General features: G+C 42.5%; 1 protein-coding gene across 1 annotated transcript in view; it reads right to left on the reverse strand.

The window, feature by feature from the left end:
• The window catches only part of KPNA3 (karyopherin subunit alpha 3), a 50825-nt gene that overhangs the window by 20351 nt on the left and 8483 nt on the right, over positions 1 to 21991 (reverse strand). Inside the window, exon 2 of the mRNA XM_035323269.1 lies at positions 12657 to 12701. Within this exon, the coding sequence (XP_035179160.1) occupies positions 12657 to 12701 (45 nt within the window). The remainder of the gene's footprint in view (positions 1 to 12656; positions 12702 to 21991) is intronic.

A 21991-nucleotide genomic window follows, 5' to 3' on the forward strand; every position in this document is an offset into this window, starting at 1 on the left:
GATTAATTTTCAGCTAAGCTTACTTTCAAGTTCCCTTGTTACATGAATTTACACCTCTTGTGTAAAGTAGGATGCGTCCTACACACTGACACTTGCAGTATTTCCTGCTCATTCACATTGTTAGCCTAGTTTCTGCAGTAAAAAGCACCGTCCAGCCATAGCTCCCTTAAGGAATTAGTAGACAAAACATTGCCTTTTTGGTGATAAAGTACCCATTTAACATTTCTACCTTGCTTGATTAGAATATCTGAACACCTAAAACCCTAATTAAAAAAGAAAGCAGTAAAACCAGCAGTTGTGACTGTATCCAGATACTCTTCTTTGCAAATTTAGAACATCTTCAAAGTATTATTATTCCAATGGTGTAAAGTGGCATATTCCAAGTTTAAACTGTGTTTTTTGTTTGGTATGTCTGGGCATACAATCACAGATAGAAAGTGCAATGGAAGAAGGTGATGCATCATGTATATCTGAACACTTCTGTTTATAAGCGCAGCAAGATTTCAATCTCCGATGAAGTAAAACCTTGAAAAGGTGTATTAAACAGCAATAATATCTAAAACAAATCTATTATCCTAGCAATGAGCAGCAGGCTTTTCAGTCTCCAAACAATTACCTTCTAAACAAACAGTAGTGACTATGGAGATTGTATCACATCACACCTTGCTTGTAAAGTATAAGAAACCCTCTAAAGTCAATCCTGTTTGTTAAGTCTCCCCTCAGTGTTTCATTTTATCATACGTTAGATAGACAAATAATTTCAGACCCCAAATTTCTGGCTGCCACCGTTCAGACATTTAGAAATGGATTTAAAGCAACTTTACCAGCCTCAGTGTGAAAGGCTCCTAAGCAACGTATTAAGATTTTTTCAGATACAGAATGCTACAACAATAAACAAGCACCAAAATTAAATAGCTCTTTAATGCAGAAGAATGGATTTCACAGACTCAGCTTAGCTTCATTTTTTGTCAAGACTAAGAGCAGAAACTAAACCCTTGGACGGCATGTAAGATCACCGAGATGAGCTATAGCAGCCTCTCTAGAGCTGTACAGCGACGCCACAATACTCGAACACACCCATACAGCCAAGCGTTAGATGTTTGCTGTTGTCAAGTGCTTTTGGAGCGAAGGAAGACAGACATGAGCAGCCATCAAATGCTGAGAAAGGTGTCATGCAGACAAGCTGTACCAAGCAGACACTGAAGGACGGATTCACTGTGAAGACCTATGTTATATTCCTGTTGTTCTTCCACACCAAGCACTTGGCACTGCCATTTTAAGCAAACACCATTCAACCCCAGTCAATCTGGCTTTGCTCAAGCACAATTCCTTTTCCTCCTGTTTGTCTAAACCAGGGCCCGTGCTTTGGCAACTGCAGGGACCAGATCCGATTTCCCCACGTGCACCTCAGCACTCCTACGCTCGCATCCCCCTCTGAGGAAGCAGTTCTTCCTGTCTCTGATGGACACGGCTCCTACAGGAGCAGCTCTGCCTCTAGGGTAAAACAAACCAAAACTGGGAGAAGGATTGATTCCTGAGGTCTGACGTCCTGATATCTTCAGTCCTTCTCTTTCCACCCGGAGATACCACTGCAGATCACATCGGTCCACAGTGGACTTTGCACACGCACAAATAAATGTACAGGGAGAAACATGTAATTATTAGGGTGCATGCATGGGTCCAGCAGCCATTCCCTCTTTGTAGAAAAGGTGCGGCCTAAATAAATTGGGGTCTTAGTGCAGAACTGTTGCTAACTGTCTGCTGAAGCAAGTTAACTGATTCACAGTAAATCATTTACTGGGAAGGACTGAGTGTCACTAGCAGCAAACCACTGTGGTGCAAGGCAGGGTTTTCAGACCAAGTTCTCCTAAAGTATTTGGCTGGATTTTCACGCTCATAAAACTCAGGGAAAGAGCTTTACGGGTTTTTGTAAAGCATGTTTGTTTCAAGAGCTGCTATCCATACCAATTCAACTGGTGAGATTTACTTATTTTTCAGTGATTCGTTATCAGTGGCACTCAACTATGTGTTACAACATCCTGCATAAGACAGGTGATCTTTACTTCTAAATTTCTGTAAAAATCCTTTTAGATGCAGGACTCTTGCAGATTCCTTGATTCAAATGATGATGAAATGCCCAGAATAGCCAAGAACTTAGCAAATCTGAAATATTTTTATTGAGCTTACTGAAAATTTATAGTTAGGAAATGTCACACTGTCTCTTTTGTTATTTTCAAGTTTCTTATTCACAGAGTTCTTCCATCTGCTAAAAAAATATAAGTTCAGGTCATAAGTTCTCCCATATACTGTTGGTTTTTTTCTACCACTGTATTAGCAGATTTCCCCGCCACTGAATCCTCTGACCTTCAGGAAGTGAAGGAACTGTCCCCACATTTGGGGAGAGAAAAATGGCACACCGCTGTTCCACAGTGCTCCACACAAAGCATCTGTGCTGGCACAGAATGGAGGCAGCTCAGACAGCTTCAGCTGAAATCCCTCCAAGATGTGGAAGGTATGCAAGAGACATTTAAACTCAAGTTGCTTCGCTCTTATCCTAAGCACAAATTGAGAAGGGCAAAGTCTTGTCAATTGCGTTGATTTTAAATAGATGCCATCCATTTGCAACAAAGATGACTTTATTAAAATTGGTAAGAATATTATGATATCCACACACGTGGGCTGTATCTGTATCTCCCGAGCATTACTTCCACCCTCTGTTTTCTACTCCCAAAGCTACACGAGCTAGAAACAGTTGAAAGTGTATCATATGTTTTCTAGCTTGAAAGATCTAGAAGTTTTTGGATGCAAAAAGCAAAGTCACGCTGCATCAACTGTGGTACTGATATTAATGTGTATCCCACTATAGATGTATGGGCTCGATTTATACAATTGCACTGTTCTGAGAGAGCAGCGCTCTTCAGGGCTGTGCCTCTACAAGAGGTAGCCTAAAGGCTGTGGTAACCAGTTACTCCAGAAACCAAGACTGAAGATGCATCTTGGTATCTCCTCTCTAACATCCTGAAAGATGATCCTGGAAAGTCATCCTCCACAACCACCAGGCAGTAAGTCCAGAGCATGCCAGCGGACAAAGCACTGGATTATTCCGCGTCTCTTCACTTGAAGAACTTCTGAAAGACTACCTGCCTGTCAGCATTATTCTTTAAGATACACACTTCATGTTTATTCACAGGGAGTGAGCATCTGTGCAAATGCTGTAAGCTGACGTAGTTCGCTTATAGCATCTAGAGAGACATGCACAAGTTCTCTCTGCTTGTGGCCATTGGTGAACACATTTCTTTTTAAGTTCTTCCAATTCCCTAGAAATCTTTCAGGGACTTGGACAAAGAGGGAAGAAGGGCAGGTTCTGAATGAACACATCGTTACAGAAGAACAGGAATAGAGAAGAAACTCGTCTCTCTCCTTCAAGCCCATATGGGCATTAATGCAGTGGGTATCTCCAAACACTACTCCCCACCAAAATTTCATTTACCTTGAAGGGGACTCCCATGAATCCCTGAACAGCCCCTGCAGGACTTTTTCTCCTAACAGCAGCAGCATGCCTAGCTGTGAAAGGCAACAGAGCTCCCCATGAACAGCTCCGCAGACAGCAGGAATGAAGGCACCCCACTGTAAGGTCACCAGTAATGCAGTCACAAAGGAATGCTATTTCACACTCTGACCCATCAAACACACACAATTCTAGATTTAAATCTTTACTATGAGGGTGGTGAGGCACTGGCACAAGTTGCCCAGAGAAGCTGTGGATGCCCCATCCCTAGAGGTGCTCAAGGCCAGGCTGGATGGGGCTTTGGGCAACCTGGTCTGGTGGGAGGTGTCCCTGCCCATGGCAGGGGGGTGGAACTGGGTAGTCATTAAGGTCCCTTCCACTCTAAATCATTCTGTGATTCTTTATAATCCTACTGTGGGACCCCTGACAAAGGAAAATGGCATCAGGCTAATAGGAAATCTTAGCAGGGTGAGACTAACACTGAAAAGGATTCCACTTCTAGGTGCATGTTAAAGATGGCCAGAAGATACACCACAAGTGAACTAACCAAGAGCCTGGTTCTCCCCTGTTCCAGCAAGTAGGTCAATAGCTCCCTAGAGAGCCTTTTATACCTGCATATACAACTACTTAATTCCTCTGCCAGCATGAGCATGCCTAAGAGAGCGATTCCTAATGTTGATGTTAACCAAAGTAAGCAGGAACAACCATGTAAGATATTCTCACCCTCCTTAACTGTCAGAGAGAACTGAACTTCCCAGGACATACCTGACCAAGTTTGATACTAGAATTTCTGTGAATGCAGGCAGCATCTTCAGGCTGTCAGTCATATGGTAAGAGAGGCTCCAGAAACTATGACCTTGGCCAGGAAAAGCGAGAAAGAACAAGAATGTTCCTGTAGCTCCTCACTGTTTGCAGATGGTTGGGCTGAAAAACAACTGGCAGGAACATATACGCACTTACTGAGGAGCACTAAAATTTTCTTACTAAGGAAAGCTATTCTTACTAGCACTTACAAATTCAAAATGTCCGTGGAACCTCGCAGTTGTAAGAAGTAGCTCTAAGGCTCTTTGAAACAGCTGTGTCCATTTTGAAAAATACTCAGTTTTGGGCCAGCTAAATCAGTGAGCACTGTATACAGGAATTTCATATGCTGATCACTCCCCTGCATAAGGTAAAAGAATGTGAATTGTGATCAAAGTGATCGTAAAATGCTTGTATTTTGTCATATTGTGACAAATCTCATTTTTTTATGGCCTATATCATATCATCAGCCCCTTCTGTAGGCTCCTCTGGTGAAGCTGAAGGCAAATGAGCATACTTGGACACAGCCATTCTTAAGGACCGGTGAGAGATCTTTCAAAGGGAGAGGCATCAGGCTGGAATCCCTGATGAAGGGTAAGTTCTCATCACCAAGGAAACTAAGCAGGTCTTCTCCTTCCAAGTGGAAGATTCTCAAATGCTGCTTGAACCATGCATGAGATGTGCAGTGGAGTCTCAAAGTTTATAAACAGCAGGTGAGTGCTCATTATGAGCTTGTCAGCATTCTGGTAGGGAACACACCACAACAGTCTACAGATGCTTACATACAAACAAAAGGTTTGTGGACACACCTGCCTGGCAAAATTGCCAAATAGGAACAACAGTAACTATGTTGTGAGAGCACTTTCTTGTCCACTGTGATGATCCGTGTACAGTCTTTGATGGCAGATACCCACCCTGTCTGTTTCACTGGCAGGGGGAAGGCTACGAATCGTGACCAATAAGTATGCAAATCCTGCAGATCCCAGTCCTTCTTGCTTACCTTCTTGGATGATGGCTACAGGATTCAGGAAATGCCTGTCAGCGCACAGAAGTTTCTAAAGCAACATGACCAACAGAAGAAGAACCCTTGTCATATGAATAACTCCTGTTTGTTTTATGGGAAAATCCTATGAAGGGTCTCACCTCTATTAAGAAGTTCCAAGGTCTGAAGTGAGAAGTTAAAAGAAAATACTTGGCTTCAGGTTAAAAAAAAAAAAAAATCTTTATCAAATGTTTATTCACATCAGGGAAAGGTCCAGGAACTCAGCCCCTAGTAGGAAGAAACTCTTTTGGCACTGAAGTTAAGACCAAAGGGTCAGGCCAGTGGTGGAGGTAGATCCAGCTTGTCTGGACATCCCTTTTAAGTTACCACTGTTGTGACAGAATGAGCTGGGCTACTTTTTAGGTTTTGCTTAAACATAATTTCCAATTAATTTTGAGATTTTGTGTTTTTTTGTGTGTGTGTTTTTTTTTTTTTTTTTTTTTAACTGGTGGGGGAGTGCCTGACAGCACCTGCCACAGTCCATTATAAAGGAAATTCAATCCCTACTGCTCCAACTTCAGGGTGGCAAAGGGATGTTCTAAAAACCTCATTTGAACATCCTCCTAGTGAGTTTTTTAGGCGGGCTACCCAGTCTGAATGGACTTCTAGAAACAGCTCTTGCTTATGAGCCTGGGGAAAGACTCCATTTCTTTAATGGCCAGGAAAGGACCATTGGTTGACTCTACCCACTGCCACTGAAGTCTTTAACACCTACAGGGATTTAAGAACATAACAAAGGAAATAATAATTAAAAAAAAAATAAAAAAAAGCCTTGAGATGATGACACAAGAACATGTTCTCTGGCCATGTGGTTAGCATATAAGGAGGCTCTCCAGGAGAATACAATAAGCAGTTTGTGATCTTCAGAAGTGAAGAAAACTAGACTTGCATTTCTTATAGCAGCTCAGCTAGGACTTTTATTACAATAAACAGGCCCATATTAATAAACACCCTACACATCTGGATGTGCTAGTCTCATCTAAAGCAGTCCGTCTGCAACACTTCCCTACTTAGTATCACATACAAGGCTTTTTGTCTGAATAACAATTATCATGATACTTCAAGATCAGGACGTGAACTGGTAGTTCAGTGGGGACCACTGGCAAGTATCAGAAAGAAAACTTCACATCTCTTGAATTCACAATTTACATGGAAAACAGTGCAAGCAGTGGACAGAGAGAGCCCCCTTCCAAAGGCAGATAATCAAGTCTGACAACAATCCGAGAACCATATCCCAGACATCTTTTCCTGGGACTTGCTTGCCTGGAGTGGTAAATAAATCTATCCCAAAAATTCAATATGACCCCCCCACCCCACTCCTTTCCTGCAATAATTTCCTCTCCATCCAGACTGTGGCATAAACTATAACAAACTGTAAAAGAAACATTTCTAACCAATTACAAGTTGCCTATCAGGGAAGTCAGTGTGGTTTTTTGGTCCCAACCAGATCTTAAGCTATAACTCAACAACAGCAGCCATGCATCCAAAACTTGACAGCCTCCTAGTAGAGATGATAAAGCATCCACCAACACAGTAGCACAGCAAAACTGTCTACTGCTAGGACTACTGTAAAGTTCTGAAACCCATAAAAATGCTAAACAGGTCAATCCGATGGTCCTACAATCCACAGATATCAAAATGAGAGCCAACATCCTTAATGAACTAGGTCCAACAACATCCTTAATGAACTACAGTCCAACAACAAACGATTTGGGATTGTGAAGGTGAAAGGCAGCTTTGGCTGCAGTGACCCTAAGATGGTGGAGTTCAGGATCCTGAGGGCAGGGAGGAGGGTGAAAAACCAAACTCACAGCCCGGGACGACAGAAGAGCAGAAATTTGCCTCTTCCAAGCAAATTCTGCTTGGAAGAATACTGTGGGATAAGGGCCCGAGAAAGCTGGTTAATGTTCAAGGATCACCACCTCTAAACTCAAGAGTTTCTTCAAAAGAGGAACTGTCAGGAGGCTTGCATGAATGAAAAAGGAGCTCCCAGCAAAACTCAAACACAAAAACCAAGCATACAGAGGGTGGAAGTAAGGATGGGTAAAACCTGGGAGGAATACAGAGACATTGTCCAGGGATGGAGTTAGGAAAGCTAAAGCCCTAATGGAACTGAATCTGGTCAGGATGTCAAGGGCAACATGAAGGGCTTCTTCTGTACACACAGCACAGCACTTCTGTGTTGTGCAGGTGACCGAGCACTGGAAGAGGTTGCCCAGAGAGGTCACAGTTTCCCTCCTTAGAAATCTTCAAAAGCCACCTGGATGTGGCCTTGGGCAACCTGCTCTAAGCAGTTCTGGGTTTGGCCCAGGCGACCTCCAGAGGTCCCTTCCAACCTTCTGAGGCGGGGGGGTGGAGTAAGTAGGCTCACTACTTTGCTTCTGTCTACAGTAGCTCCTAAATAATCTTATAGAAGAAAGATCTGGGTGGGGTAAGTACAGTATGCCAGAGAACAGGCTAAAGAAAAAAAGGACATGGCCATGGCTCCTTAATCCACCCCTCATTTAGAAAACAATTGCTTTGTCATGCATCAATCTTAACTGGCAATTAGAGCTTTCATGAGCTCATGTCTATGAGCTCAGAGACAGCTGAATTTGCCAAGAAAGTAAAAAAAAAAAAAAAAAAACCAAACACCTTGTGAGGGACCTGGATATTTATAGGATTCTAGTTAGCTAGCCTTAAAAGAAGACAGCATCCTCTGTTTCTGCTGAGGTTAGGAGTATAGCCCTTCAAATGAAAGACAGCATGAAACCCAGTGACCCTATTGACTACATTTCCCAAAGCACACAAATGACCCAAGTCGAGTTTCATCCTCACAGAAAACCAAATGAACCAAAGAATCCCTTACAGCAGACTTACTGTCTTCATTCAGATATGCCGCCTTAAACTGAATCCTAACCATTCTTCCTCCCAGCTCCATGTTTTAGATTGACACTAGCCAGCTATTTTTGCCAGTTAATTCCAGGGTCCCTGTTGCTAACAGAGCAGTCTTAGGGTGTTGCTGTAATGCTGACATTAAACGATGAACCTCCTAACTCAGACTTTTACCACGACACTACAGTGAGCAGTTTAAGTCACAAATCCTCAGTCCCCAGAACCAAAACCGACATCATTATCTCATCTGTCTGGACAGAGATGGCAACTTTTTAAGTTCCTAGGACCATTGTTGCACTAACAGCACAGCCAGAGACCAAAACCATCCTTACAAAAACATAGTACCACACCGCCACAACGCACTGAGCGTTCAGCAAGGCTGATATGGAATTGGAGATGGACACCTGACAAGTAGGAGTGTCATTTGACTGGCTCACTGTGCCAACCAAAGCTCGGGCCAGGATTCTGCCCAACACTGCTGTGTCAGAGATGGCTTCATTTGCTCAATTCCTAAATGAGTAACAAGTGCTTGGAAAAAAATCTTGTAAAGTTGCTTTCTGAGTAAGAGCAGTGTGGTATGGGAACAGTGAATAGAGCTGTGAATATTTTTAAATGCAATGGGTTGTGCATGCACCTTGACGCCTATCATCTCACGAAAATAAGCACCTCACAGGAACACGCACAGAAATTGTTTCTTGCTGTTCAAAGGGGTGATTTATTTATTCCATCTTACAAAACAGACATGTAAGCAACTTCATCAGATCCATTCATGTAATATTTATACACAAGCTGATTCAAAAGACAAGCCCGTTCCTATGCAGTCCTTCAACTGCACAGATCAAGAATACGCTCATTTTGCCCATTTTCTTCAGAAGCCAGGTGCACACTCAGCATCTGGAGAGCTGGGATTGAGAGAAGCTCTCTCTTTGTTTTGAAGAGGCACAGATGGACTGTTAAGGTCATGCTAACACAGACATTACCCTCCTGCTGTGGTAGCAGTGTTAGTTGTATAGATGAAAACTGAAGCAGTAATGTTACATCTTACCTACCCACTTTACTGCTGGAGCTTAATAAAATACATCCCCTTCAATTTCAGTCCCAGTTCTGCACCAGGAGCAGCGTCTCATACCTGCCGCAGAGTTCCCACAGCGAGCCAGGTGCCCACCAGCAGCAGTTCACTTGCTGCAAACGAACAACTTGAATACACACTGGATCTATATTATTAGCACAGACTTGTGTATGCAGTGGAAGACGCTCAGCACACACTCCAGAGGAACACAGCTTCCCATGTTTAAGAGTTCTGCAGCTGCTGTTCACTCTTGATTTACAGCCTGTCCTAAATCCAGTGCTTAGGCTTCTCTAAGCATGTAACTGATCTGTGTATGTACAGTTTTTAGTAAAAAGGAAACCTGTGAGCTGCTAGTTTCCTTCTCATCTTCACTCTTGTATTACTGGTACGTCAAAGATTCCCTGCACAGAGCAACCCACTGCCTTGTCTTCAGCACATCCCCTGAATTTCATTTTAGTAACAAGTGGCTAATTTAATTTTTCACCTGCTACCCACCACTGTATGCAAAACCAGCTTTCTCCACACCTTGGGCTCTATCTGGCCTAATGAAGCCACGTTATGCTACACAAGATTTTCAGACATGTTCAGCTAGTTTCTTTGATTAGGAAAATAGGAAAGCATTAAAAAAAAATCTTTAGATTATACAGCATGCTCATGTAAGTATTTAAATAAGATATTTTCTCCAGTCATGTGGGTTCAATTACATTTCTTCAACTAATGCTTGTACTCTCAGGATGAGTCTCACAAGCATTTATTTTTGATATTGTAATGAAAGACAGAAGTGGCTCTGGGAGAACTCGAAAAAGCAAGTCGCTTCTTAGAAAACAAGCAGAAGGCTCCCAGAAAATACCAGCAAAAGATTCTTGGTAGCTCCTACAAAACCAAGTGATAAGCAGGGACAAGACTTCTCAAAAAAAAAAAAAGTCAACAGAGCTTCTATCCATATAAGTTTCTATCTTCACCTTGCTTTTAGCAAGGCTTCTGGCTTCTCTTGGTTTGCAAATAATTTGGGTGGGTGTGCACTCTTAAGAAAGCCCCTGGTGATTCAGCTGGCCAAATGGGAGATGCATCAAATGGAGACCCAAAGCAGCTTGGCCTGTATCTGGAATATTCAAAGCATACACTTCCATCAAGTCACTAAGGGAAGTATCAGAAAAGATAGAGCATATAGAAAAAATGAGGATGCCCAGAAGCATACTGGGGAACAGAACAGGAATTCAAGTCAGGAAACAGTCTGGAAAAAGCAGGTGCAATTCACAAGACAAGAAGCAATCAGGTTTAAAACTTCTGCATACACTTAGTTATGCAAATAGAGCACAAACAACCACCCTTGTTTTGCAGCACTGTAGGAAGCGTCCAAAGGATGCAATGGATCACAGGCAGAGTTTGAGTCAACAACATAGTCAATATAAATAGGAATACTGTGTTAAGAATTGCCTTTCACTGTCCTCAGTATCACGTGAGCCTCAGCCGAGACCTGTTTTGGGCATCACACTTCCAGGAAGATCTCAATTTGAACCTGATGAGTAACAACAAGCCAGATCTAGGAAACAGAACATTCCAGGAAAGAGTGAACAACTGAATTTGTCTCAATATGACAGAACTTAAGGGGTCAGCATCAGTCCTCAAATATACTGAAGGTACCCAAAGGGAAAGAAAGCCTACTGCTTCTCTTTACACATAAAGTCCAGAAGTTGTTCAGCTTGTGGACGCTTCCCCCAGCCTTTAAGGTGCACAGAAAGGCTGTTGGAAATGTCTTATAAATGACAAGGGTGCAACAAGTCCTGTATTGAGATACAGCACAGCACTGAACTAGATGAATTCACATTGTCACAATTTTCCCAGTTATATTAGAATTTACCCGGTATAACCAAAGTCTGATCCTAAAATGAACTCCCTATACAGTACAGAAGCAGTAATTTCCAGAAAGCACAACATGGTAACTGTGGTTGTTCCACAGTGAGAGGCAGCTGAACTACTACATCACTCTCTCACTCCCCCTCTTCAAAGGAACAGGGAGAAAATGCAATGAAAAAGGGCTCAAGGGTTGAGACAAGGACACGGAGATCACTCACCAATTATCATCACGGGTAAAAGAGACTCAGTATAGGGAGATTAATAAAATTTATTGCCTATTACTAGTAGACTAGAAACAGCGAAACTAAAATCAAACTAAAAACACTTTCCCCCCATCCACCCTCTTCAACCTCCAGTGTGGCACACGGGAACAGGGAATGGGGGCTGTGGTCAATCCATAACACTTTGTCTCCACCACTCCTACACAGTCACTCTCTACCTCTGCTCCAGCATGAGATCTCTCCCACGGGATTCTGTCCTTCCTGAATTGATACCATGTGGGATAGGATCAAGCAGCATCTCTTCAAGCACTGCTCCCACATGGCTCCGTACCATGGGGTTCATCCCCCAGGAGAAAACTGCTCCAGCACAGGTCCCCCACAGGCAGCAGCTCCCCCCAGACCCCCTGCTCCTGCGTGGGCTCCTCTCCACGGGCTGCAGCTCTGGCCCAGGGCCTGCTCCTGTGGGGCCTCTCCATGCCCCGCAGCGTCCTCCAGGCCACATCCACCTGCTCCACATGGGCTCCTCCACAGGCTGCAGCGTGGAGATCTGCTCCATGTGGGACCCATGGGCTGCAGGGGGACAGCCTGCTCCACCAGGGGCCTCTCCACAGGCCGCAGGGGAACTGCTGCTGCGTGCCTGGAGCACCTCCTGCCCTCCTGCTGCACTCACCTGGGGGGCTGCAGGGATGGTTCTCACTCCTCTCTCCCAGCTGCTGTTGCACAGCAGGATTCCCCATTCCCCTCCCCCCCCGACTTTCCTCAATCTGCTCCCACAGAAGTACAACCAGCATCACTCCCTGGCTCAGCTCTGGCCTGCAGCTGGTCCCTTTTGGAGCCGACTCTAATCTGACATGGGGCAGCTGCTGGGCTCTTCTCACAGAGGCAACCCCTGCAGGCCCTCCACTACCAACACCTTACCACATAAGCCCGATACAGTAACTTCCACACCTTCTAAGTGCTAAAATTCTCCCCTTTCCCATTCACAGACCTTAAACATTCAAACAGCTAACAGTTTCACAATAAAATGAGAACTGGTACGGAAACTGAATATGGTTTATTCCCAAGCCATACCCTGGAGTAAGGTGGTGCTCTTGTTTTGCTGTAGTGAGCCTAGTGAGTGACAGAATAAAACTAACATCAGAAACCACAATTTGTAATCTACAAATATACAAATTCTCTAAGTCTGGGGCTAGACAACAAAACTTATGGCAAAATATTTAGCAAAGACACCAGAGCATTTAAGCAAAGGAAAGTAATGTAGCTGATAAAGAAAAGCAGACTCACCTTCCGCAATTCAATCGTAACTTCATTTCTGTGTCTTCTCATAGTCTGTAAATAAAAAATAAGAGATTTGCATATAAATAGTTTTGTTTTGGAATCAGCTGTTTCTAGGTCAAAAGTGCAGTTATTCACCAAAAGAGAAGTAAAACAGTGTGCATAATTTACAACCCCATCTTTCCTAGCAAGATGCATGAGTTGTTTTAGGTTTTTGTTTGTTTGTTTAAAAAAAGATTCCATGCCTCACAGAAGGCTTTGTTATAAACCACAATCAGTATCCCAGAGGCAGAAAACATTTACTTCCCCACAGTTTCACTGGGATGACTCTCCTGAGGTTTGTGTGCACACCCAACGACGGGGTAAGTACAGGTTTAGACAGCCCCATATTCGCATATGACCACATGCCCAACCCAGACACAGAACCTATGCCGACTATCTGGCCACAATCAACCATGAAGAATGACTGAGAAGATGACTGAGCTCAATCCAAACAAGACAGATTATGCTCGTAGCAAAAGGAAACAGAGCAGTACAATGGCACAATGTCTACTTTCCATCTAGAGCTTCAACACTGTAAAGGAAAACCAACCCATAAATGTCTCAACTCCTTAAAGATACCAGGCACTCAGATGTATTCCCTTCAATACAGTTATCACCCCTCTTAGCTAAAAAAAGATCAGAAGATTCAGAAAGAACAATTTTTGCCTACTGAAATCAATTTCCCTAGGTCCATTTTCAGTGGAGAAGACATAGTATTGGAATGCAATTCCGAAGAAAATCAGGACTGGATGACTGCTGGTAGCCTAGAAAGATCACCCACACTAACTAAAATTAGCCTTTTAAAAGGCTTTCTATGTTCCATCCTTGCTACTGACCTTCACTGCTACTATCGTGTGCTTTTGAGTTGGGGCCAATCACTTCCCTTAGTCAAGAAGTATCAGTGAAAAGAAGCAGTACAGAGAAACCACCCCTACTCCCCTGTCAGCCAGCTAAGAAAACATCCCAAACAGCTATCAAACATCCCAAAGCTCAGATATGGGTAAAAGAAACGAGCAGACTTCATTCACACCATGAATCTGTATGGGATGTGGATTCAGTGCATAGAACATAACCTTGGCTTCGCTGTTCTCAGCCAGTTTGCATAGCAGGATCCATTTAATTAGCTTAGGCTGCCTTAACCAGAAGGAAGGCTTGTCTTCTCCTTCAGTGCTTGATTAACCAACCCACTCAGGTACACACAGACACTTTGCATTTTACATCCACAAAGAAGAGAGGTGCTACTTTAAACAAGGCAGGTCCTTGTTACAGGAATGGGACACTAGCACTACAACACCTACCAGAAGTACACCTTTCCCCCACACTCATCGTTTTGCTACATCATTTGATCCTTGCAACCACCCGAGCCTGCTGCAGAAGCTCAGTACGACAGGACCAGATTGCTGAGGTATGGGAAGGAACTGGGCAGGTAAGAAATGGACAGAAGGTGAAGAACCTGTAAAGTCACTGCAGGCAACTAGCTCGGCCAGTCATTCAAGTTCTAAGTTGTATTAGAATTTTATATTTGAATTATCTTAATAACAAAGTCAAATGTAAGGGCACTGAATAGCCTAAAACGTTTTTCAATGCTTCTTCCCCATGACAGCTTAGCACTTCAATGACAAATGCAGTTAGACAAGTTTGTCTCAGATTTCTGCTATAAAATCTCATTTTCTGGATCAGTCCGAATGTGATGGATACCAAAAATCTTCAGGAGACCTCCCGCTAGCAAATCTTTTATTCCTACTTACCTTAAATTTTAAGGCATGCTTAGGGACATGGCTTAGCGGGTGACATTGGGGTAGGGGATGGTTGGACCAGATGATCTTGGAGGGCTTTTCCAACCTTAATGATTCTGTGATTCTATGAATTTACTCCTCCATTAAATCTATGTGATAAAACTCCAGAATAGTTTCTATTGAGCAGAAAAAAAAATCAGACTGAATTTCAAACTCTTCAGGGGACAACTATGACATTTGTCACCTACCATTCTAGAAGCAAAGGAAATTGAAGAAAAACTATATGCTGCGTTCAGCAGCTTAACATTTGTTTGAGAAAAGACAAACAGAGCGCACTCCCAGGCAAGTATTACGATTCATTTCATCAATTTACTGTAAAACCTCCTTGAACAATACTTTGACTGAAGATGGTTACTTGGAGTCAACCCTCCACAAAAGCTCTACTGGGAATACTCTTAAGCTTCTTTCTGAAGGCAAATAATTCACTCAGCTTTTCAGACGGTGTTTTGCTTCATGCTCCCATTATTTCAGCCCCACTGATCCTACCCTATTACAATTCTGTCTCAATTTTTCTTTACTAGTTGTTTCTTTTATCAAAGTGCTCTTCAAAACAGTCAGCTACTCCATTATGGTTTTATATTTGATGTGCAGGAAGCCTCCCGTCTTCTCCTCGTTTAGAGCACTACCACTCTTCAGAAAGATTCTTCAAAGAAGTTCTCAACTTTGTGGACTTTTTCTTAGTAGCTGCATACATTTTCTGAGCTTTCATGTGTGTCTTAAATTAATGCCTGCACTGAGTTTTATCCTTTTACCTGTTCTTTTGTATTTCCCTTTAAACTTTTGTACACAGTTTTTCTTTCTAAGCAGCTCTGCTACATTTTCTTTCTTTCCTCCTTTAAGAGGCAGCATGCACCACTGGCTCCAGAGCTGCTTCTCCATTCGCAGAGCAAGCGGGCTGATAACCGGGGATATCACCTAGCCTCAGCTTCACCAATGGGCTCCCAGTCTTGGAGGTTCTTGTCAGCACTGCATCTTTAAAAATTCAGCATGCTGGGGTCACCAGGACCATCCAGGACTCACTAGTGCAGTATTAGGGCTGTGGTCCATCCTACATGTATGTGGGACTGAAGTTCCCAAAGAGATTCCATTTCATTTCTTAGTTTTATGCCTGCTATTTAATTAGGATTTGTTTAAACTGTTCCCCATCTTGATTTTTTTTCCCTCTTTTCCACAGGAGGTGACAAGGATCCCACCAGTGATGGGACAACTTTATGACAGGGCTCTGAACGCCTGCTATTTGGCTACCCTTGCCTTGCAAAACCTTAGTGTTAAGACCAAAACCTTGCTTTGCCCTCACTGATAACAGGGAATGCAGGTAACATATAGCACCATGCTATCAACTGGATTCTCCTGCTGGGCTTTTGCAAGCTTTGTTTTCCAATTTGCCGACTGATAAATGCACCTTCTCATCTTATCTATTTTGATTTTATTCCCCCAACACAGACTTAAGTGATGCAGCAAATTTTTATTCTGACTTGGCATTTCTTAAAAAGTAGGTATTTAAAGCTTGGGTTTCAGATGAATCATTTCAGGAATACAGCAGGTTATCAGCATCTTCCTGCAGCCCCAGAAGAAGTAAACACAGCATAATCCAACAGCACACAGAAGCTGTCTCGGGAACTGGTGCAAGCCTCCCTTTAAGGAAGCACTAGCATCATTCTTTCATAGCACCTGCAAGCCCCAGCACGTATGGAGGTAGTGTGTGTTATCTGAAAGAGATTTATACTGTCATAGCCAGCTTAAACATTTTCCCCAGCTAAAACAGTGAGTAGAGACAAAATTATCCTGCATCATAGTCCCGTGGATTCATTACCAGCTTTCAGGCTGGGAGGACAGCCATCTGCTAACATCTCTCTAGGCAGTATTAGCTGAAGCCTAGCGAGACGTTGGATGTAATACCATGTTTGACATCCACGGCATCCTGCTAGTCATTTCTGAGCTCAATGTACTCAAACATGTAACTTCACGTCACGCTGAAGAGGCGTATCCCAAAACTACCCCAAGACAAACCTGAACTGTTTCACTGATTGAAAAGCCAGGCTCTGAATCTCAAAAAGGGAAAACTCTGCATAAGCACAACCCTACAAAACACAAGCTGATGTAGGCTTATTCCTACAGAAATTGAACTGAATCTACCCCACTCCTAAGCACGGGGGTATTAATGCCCCACTTTCAAGGTACAAAATAGTAAAAAATAAAATAAAATCAAGTCAAACATAGATGTTTAGCTGTATTTCTAATGTCAAGTTCCTTGATATTTTATCTTATAAAATAATCCAGAAAAACAAAAGGCCTACTAGATGCTGTTTGCTAAGTTACTGTTCTCGCTTCCACCCTGCATTTCTGAATACTCTTCCAAAGGCAGATGCAAAGTGTTACATGCCAACAGTCTCCCCCTGACACCTTCCACTTCAAAGAGAAATAACCTCCAGATCCAAAGGACCAAAACTGGAACTGATTTCAGATGGCAGCAAACAAAGTCACTGGGCACGCTAGGGCTGCTGTGTTAAAGACTACAACTGCACCTCCTCCTAACTGAATTCAAATATTTTATAGCTGCTTTTTAGGCTCTTCCATCCTTGTGATAATGGTCAGAAAGAGCTGAGAAGTCAAACCTAACAAATTGAGGAACCCTATTTCAGGCTGATACAGAACACAACAATACTAAGCTGACAGAAGATCAAAATTTGTTAAGAGAACAAGGTTTGAAAATAAAGCAGTTTACACATATCAGTGCCCAAAAACGTGGCTTCAGAGAATGCTACTGTTCCTGAAAAACAGCCTTTGATACCCTCAATGGGCAGAAGCTACAGAAAACACGATTCTCTTCAGATCAGTGTTTCAACTTTGGTATCTCTCCTCCAACAAGACAAGCAACCTCAAAGCTTGATATCAGAGCCACCTTTGGGGAAGGAAATTTTTCTCCCACTTTTTTAGTTGATAGATGGTCCCTGATGACAAAACCAAACATGGAACTCTTGACAGCAGGAAGCAGTGGCTGAAGATAACCCTACAAATTTCTGAATTACCATCGTAATAGCAACCCTTGCCACCAACACATTTAAGGAAGCATTTCTAAGTGACTGAACACTTGGGACCCTCTGGCTCAACCACATGTACTTCACTAGTCCTGCTTGTGAAACCCTGTACAAAGGTGCACAGGATGCTCACTACAGGTTAAAGAGCAAGTATCACTGCTGCAATAGCACCAATTGATGCCTTTATGATGGCCCATCCACAATCATGTGGCAAAGAAACAAAAAAAGTATTGTAAGTTTTGGATAGCATTTAGATTAAGCTTCTAAAGGGAGAATTAAGTCTCTTAAGCAAGCTTCTTTGGCCTCTTAAGCCTTTGCTCTCAGTAAAAGTTAACTGCACAATAAGTTAAACTACTTGAAAAGGCAACTCATACGGCTTCTGTAAACTAAAGGAAAAAAAAATCAAGGAATCCAACAACTAATCAGTTATTTTAGTCTGATGTACATCAGAACAAATTAGTAAGTTTTCCAAATACCTCTAGCATATATGTAATGTGGTGTTTCTCCTGAAAAAAAATACACATGCCACTCCTACCAAAGTTATACAAGCATAAAGTTCAGGCTAATTCAAAAGGACAAAAGCATTGAGACACAGCAGTTGTAAGCAAAAGGGCTAACGGGAGAGCAGGAATGGACTTAAGACTTTGGTACTGTTTTATGCAAGTTCGATTTCAACACGCAGTGAAATACTGGAAACAATCTTAGGGTTTCCGTTAATCTCAAGTTTCTACTTTGTACCTAAAAATCAATCTTAATTGATTAAAAGCACTCTAAAGTCCCCGAAACGCATCTGTTTCAAACAGAAGAAATTCTGGATACTTGGTAAGATTACTTCATCTCCAGTTGAGGTACAAATTATAAAGCCCAAACAATTCACATGTGTGAATGACACAACCAGCGAGAAGCTGAATTCATTACTTTCCCCTTGCTATTCAAGGATAAAGATTTTTTTAATGCAAATTAAAAACAAAGTTTCAAGAACAGTGTTTAACAACATAAATCCTCTTTACATTAAAAGAAATAAACTGGCATGGTAAATGGTATAAATTTTGAACTTTTTAACCATTTTAACTATAACTATGTCAGAGGGGAGATTAAAGAGAAGCCAGCATTTAGTGACTCAGAATCTCACTGCTACTGTAACAACAAGATCTGGAGCTGTGTGGTGCTCCCCCACACCAGCCACCTCGTTAAGTGGGATACCTGACGAGTGACATCTTTTAATCAGCGCATTTACACACCACGTCCATTGCAACAGGAGCAAGGCCAGAAAACCTCCGAGATGGAGAGGCAGGACACAGATGTTTTAGGCAAGCCAGAGCAGCAATACTGCCAGCTGCCCGCTCCTGCTCTCCAGCAGGCTTCAGCATCCCTGCTAGTCCTGGAACAGAGGAGCCAGCTTCATCTGGACAAGACAAACACCACTCACCAATATCAATTTTGGCAATTCTGTGGACACAAAGCATATTTTCAGGAACTTTGATAAGACATGCATTTAGTTGCTTTTGAATTTTCAGCTATTAAGTGGAGACAAGGGAAGAAATCCATTGACCGATTCTAATTTCTCAGGGTCTACAAACTTCATTAAAAGATAACTGTTCATTTAAATTCTTCCCTTCTGCTCTTGCCTTTCGCCATGAAAGGAACCAGGCTCAGAAAACCAGAATATAAACGCTGACGGGCAAGAGCTGCCCTGAATGCATAGCTGGGAGAGTAAGGTAGCTTGATTAAACATACAGGGCACCAGAAAAGCTTAGCATTTGCAAGTCAATTCCAATCTGCTTCCACCTGCCTAACTGAAGAAAAACTGGCCCACTTCCAACAGCTGGACTGGATTTAACTAATACCTCCCCCCCTTGCATACGATCATACCCTACAGCATAGTTTAAAATAGTTTACAAGGTAGCTATGGGTGCAATAGAGTGAGAGAAGGTGTTTGCACTGATGAAGTTAAACACTCTGCTTCCCCAGAATTTTTACTAGCCTTTTTCGCCCCCTTATTCCTTCTCAGGCCTTTTAGCAAACATGAAATACTGCGATGCACATGAAAATGCAAAAGCCCCAGGGGCTGGGCTGGTTCTGGTCTGAGGACAAAAAAAAAAAAAAAAAATCAAATATTTGTTTGTATACAGCCTTTGAGATGACTAAGGTTGCCAGCTGCCTATCTTTGGTTAACATTAGAAGTTAAACGTTCTGTATTTGAATAGGAATATCTTTGTTGGTGCTTTCAAAGTTGACGCTTCACCTGATGATACTGTTTTATTCACTGGCAGAGCTGGCTTCAGCCAAAGTGTCAGGCAAAGAGACGCTGACAGAAGGTGATGCTGCTGTTCTCCTTGTTCACATTTTCAAAGCACACAGGCCTATTTGAAGAGTTGCAAGCAAAAATAATACCCTAAATAAATGTTTGGGGATTATTAAGCCAAAATTTCAGGATAGCATCACAATGGTGTGAATGCAAGTACTTCAAACTAGAGGAACTGAAACCAACAATGATGTGGACACTGATCCCCCATATTTCTTTCGGACACGCAAAAGATTTGATATCCCTGCCAAACTAAACCGAATGTTTAGTCAGAATTAAGCCTTCCTGCTAGGTTTATTCCTTTAGGTTCGAGTAGCATGGATAATTAGCTAACCTCATGCTCCCACACCCAGTGCATAATGAAAGCAGACTTCTTCCTCACACCCAATTGTGAGATTTAACTAATTACCAAGTACTCCTATAAAACTCCAAATTATTCTTTGAAGAAAAAGTGATTTTTTTCCCAGTCATATAGACTACAACATCAGCACATCGCCACCTCTGGCTTTGTTATCACAGCTCCTATGAAATTAAGGCCACCCAGGTGGTTAGAAATGCAGGCAGGGTGCACAGATTCCACAACACAAACACCAGCTCCACCAAAGCAACCAAATAAGACAACGTACCTGCACACTGTCATGAGAATCCAAGAATTTTATTTCATTTGATGACTGTTTGGCCCTAAAGGTATTTGTTCCTCTTTTAAGAAAACATATTACCTTGCAGAAAGTATTAGAACTTGGTTCAGATTCTCTGTGCACTGCAGAATCTTACAAGAATAAAGTTTCCTTTTGGCTAGGAACCCTTCATGCAGTACTAGGGACATGAGGAGCAGAGTGTATACTCTATTTGATGCCACAGGCTGTTTTGTTTGGGACTCACAAAGGCCATTGAGGAAAAACTACTTTTTCAGCTGGAGTTACCACACTTTTTTATTTTTACTCCCCAGTTTGGGGCCTCTAAAATGAACACCAGCTGCTTTTTGTTAGCCAGTCTGGGGCAAGATAACTCACATAGCTGAACCTGGACAGTCTCAGAGAACTGGATGCATCAGATACCCACTGACTCTTTCACTTAGTGATGGGCAGTGACTCACTAAAGTCGGATACGCATGCCAATACGAAAAGCCACAAGCCTCCAATTATTGTTGCTCATGGTGTTGAGTCACCTGAAAGCCCTACGGAAGCAGACAAAGCTGCCCATCCATGTTACCCACTTCTATTGCTCCAAGTGATCTTGGCAGAAAAGCGGTTGCCAAGTTTATTTTTTAACCACCTGTTTTGTAAGGAAACTCTTCAAGGTCCTGATATCCCCTCTTTGCAATTAAGCTATGTACTGAGCTACGACCAAAGCAGTGAGTTGTGAGCACTCCTGTTTTCATTTCCATACACCAATTACCTGGTTTACAAGTACAGATGTATCAGCGTTCTCAGGAGACCAGACCCAAAGCAATTTAGCTGGCTGCATTCAGCACAAATTGCACTGATATTGAAGGACATGAAGCAGCCCGGAATACAATCAACATTACCTGGTGTTTTAATACAGCATAAAAGAGCTGGAATTCTCCATTCAACATCACCATGCACCTACAGATTTCCAGTCTCTGCTGCGGTGTGAATCAGGCTTATTATAGCTAGTAAAAAGTTTCACAGCATTTCTATTCAGATGGAAATCTTAACGCCACTAATCACACCTCTTCTGACATCAGAGGAAGATTTAATGCAGACTCCACCTAAGTCCAACTGAAGTTTCCAGGTAACCCCAAGCTAACTCATCGCTGCACAATGGTTGTTTGCTCAGGACAACAGGCAGGCAGGCAAGGATCACCAGCTAATTCACAGCAGTAGTTTTGTCCTGTGGTCCTACCAGGAAAAGCAATCTGTCCACATGGCGTTCCAAGGGACTGGAGCAACATCTCGCTTTGACAAGTCCGACTTTGCAAAGGGCCAGCCTTGAAGAACATAACTGGAGTTATGTCAGCCCAAAAGAAGCTGCTGATCTGCAGGATACCTGTAGCAAGCGTTTTGTCTTTTCCTGTATTTTTTGGAAACAGAAAGGCATGCTGAATTAAGTTTAACTCTGATGAGTTATCCCTTCTCTCCTTGATTTTTACAGTGGTGCCAGATCTGCCTTATCTGGACACTGTAATATACCAAACAGACA

Source organism: Oxyura jamaicensis, chromosome 1 (genome assembly GCF_011077185.1).
Source record: "Oxyura jamaicensis isolate SHBP4307 breed ruddy duck chromosome 1, BPBGC_Ojam_1.0, whole genome shotgun sequence".
In the NCBI taxonomy this organism is placed as follows: domain Eukaryota; kingdom Metazoa; phylum Chordata; class Aves; order Anseriformes; family Anatidae; genus Oxyura; species Oxyura jamaicensis.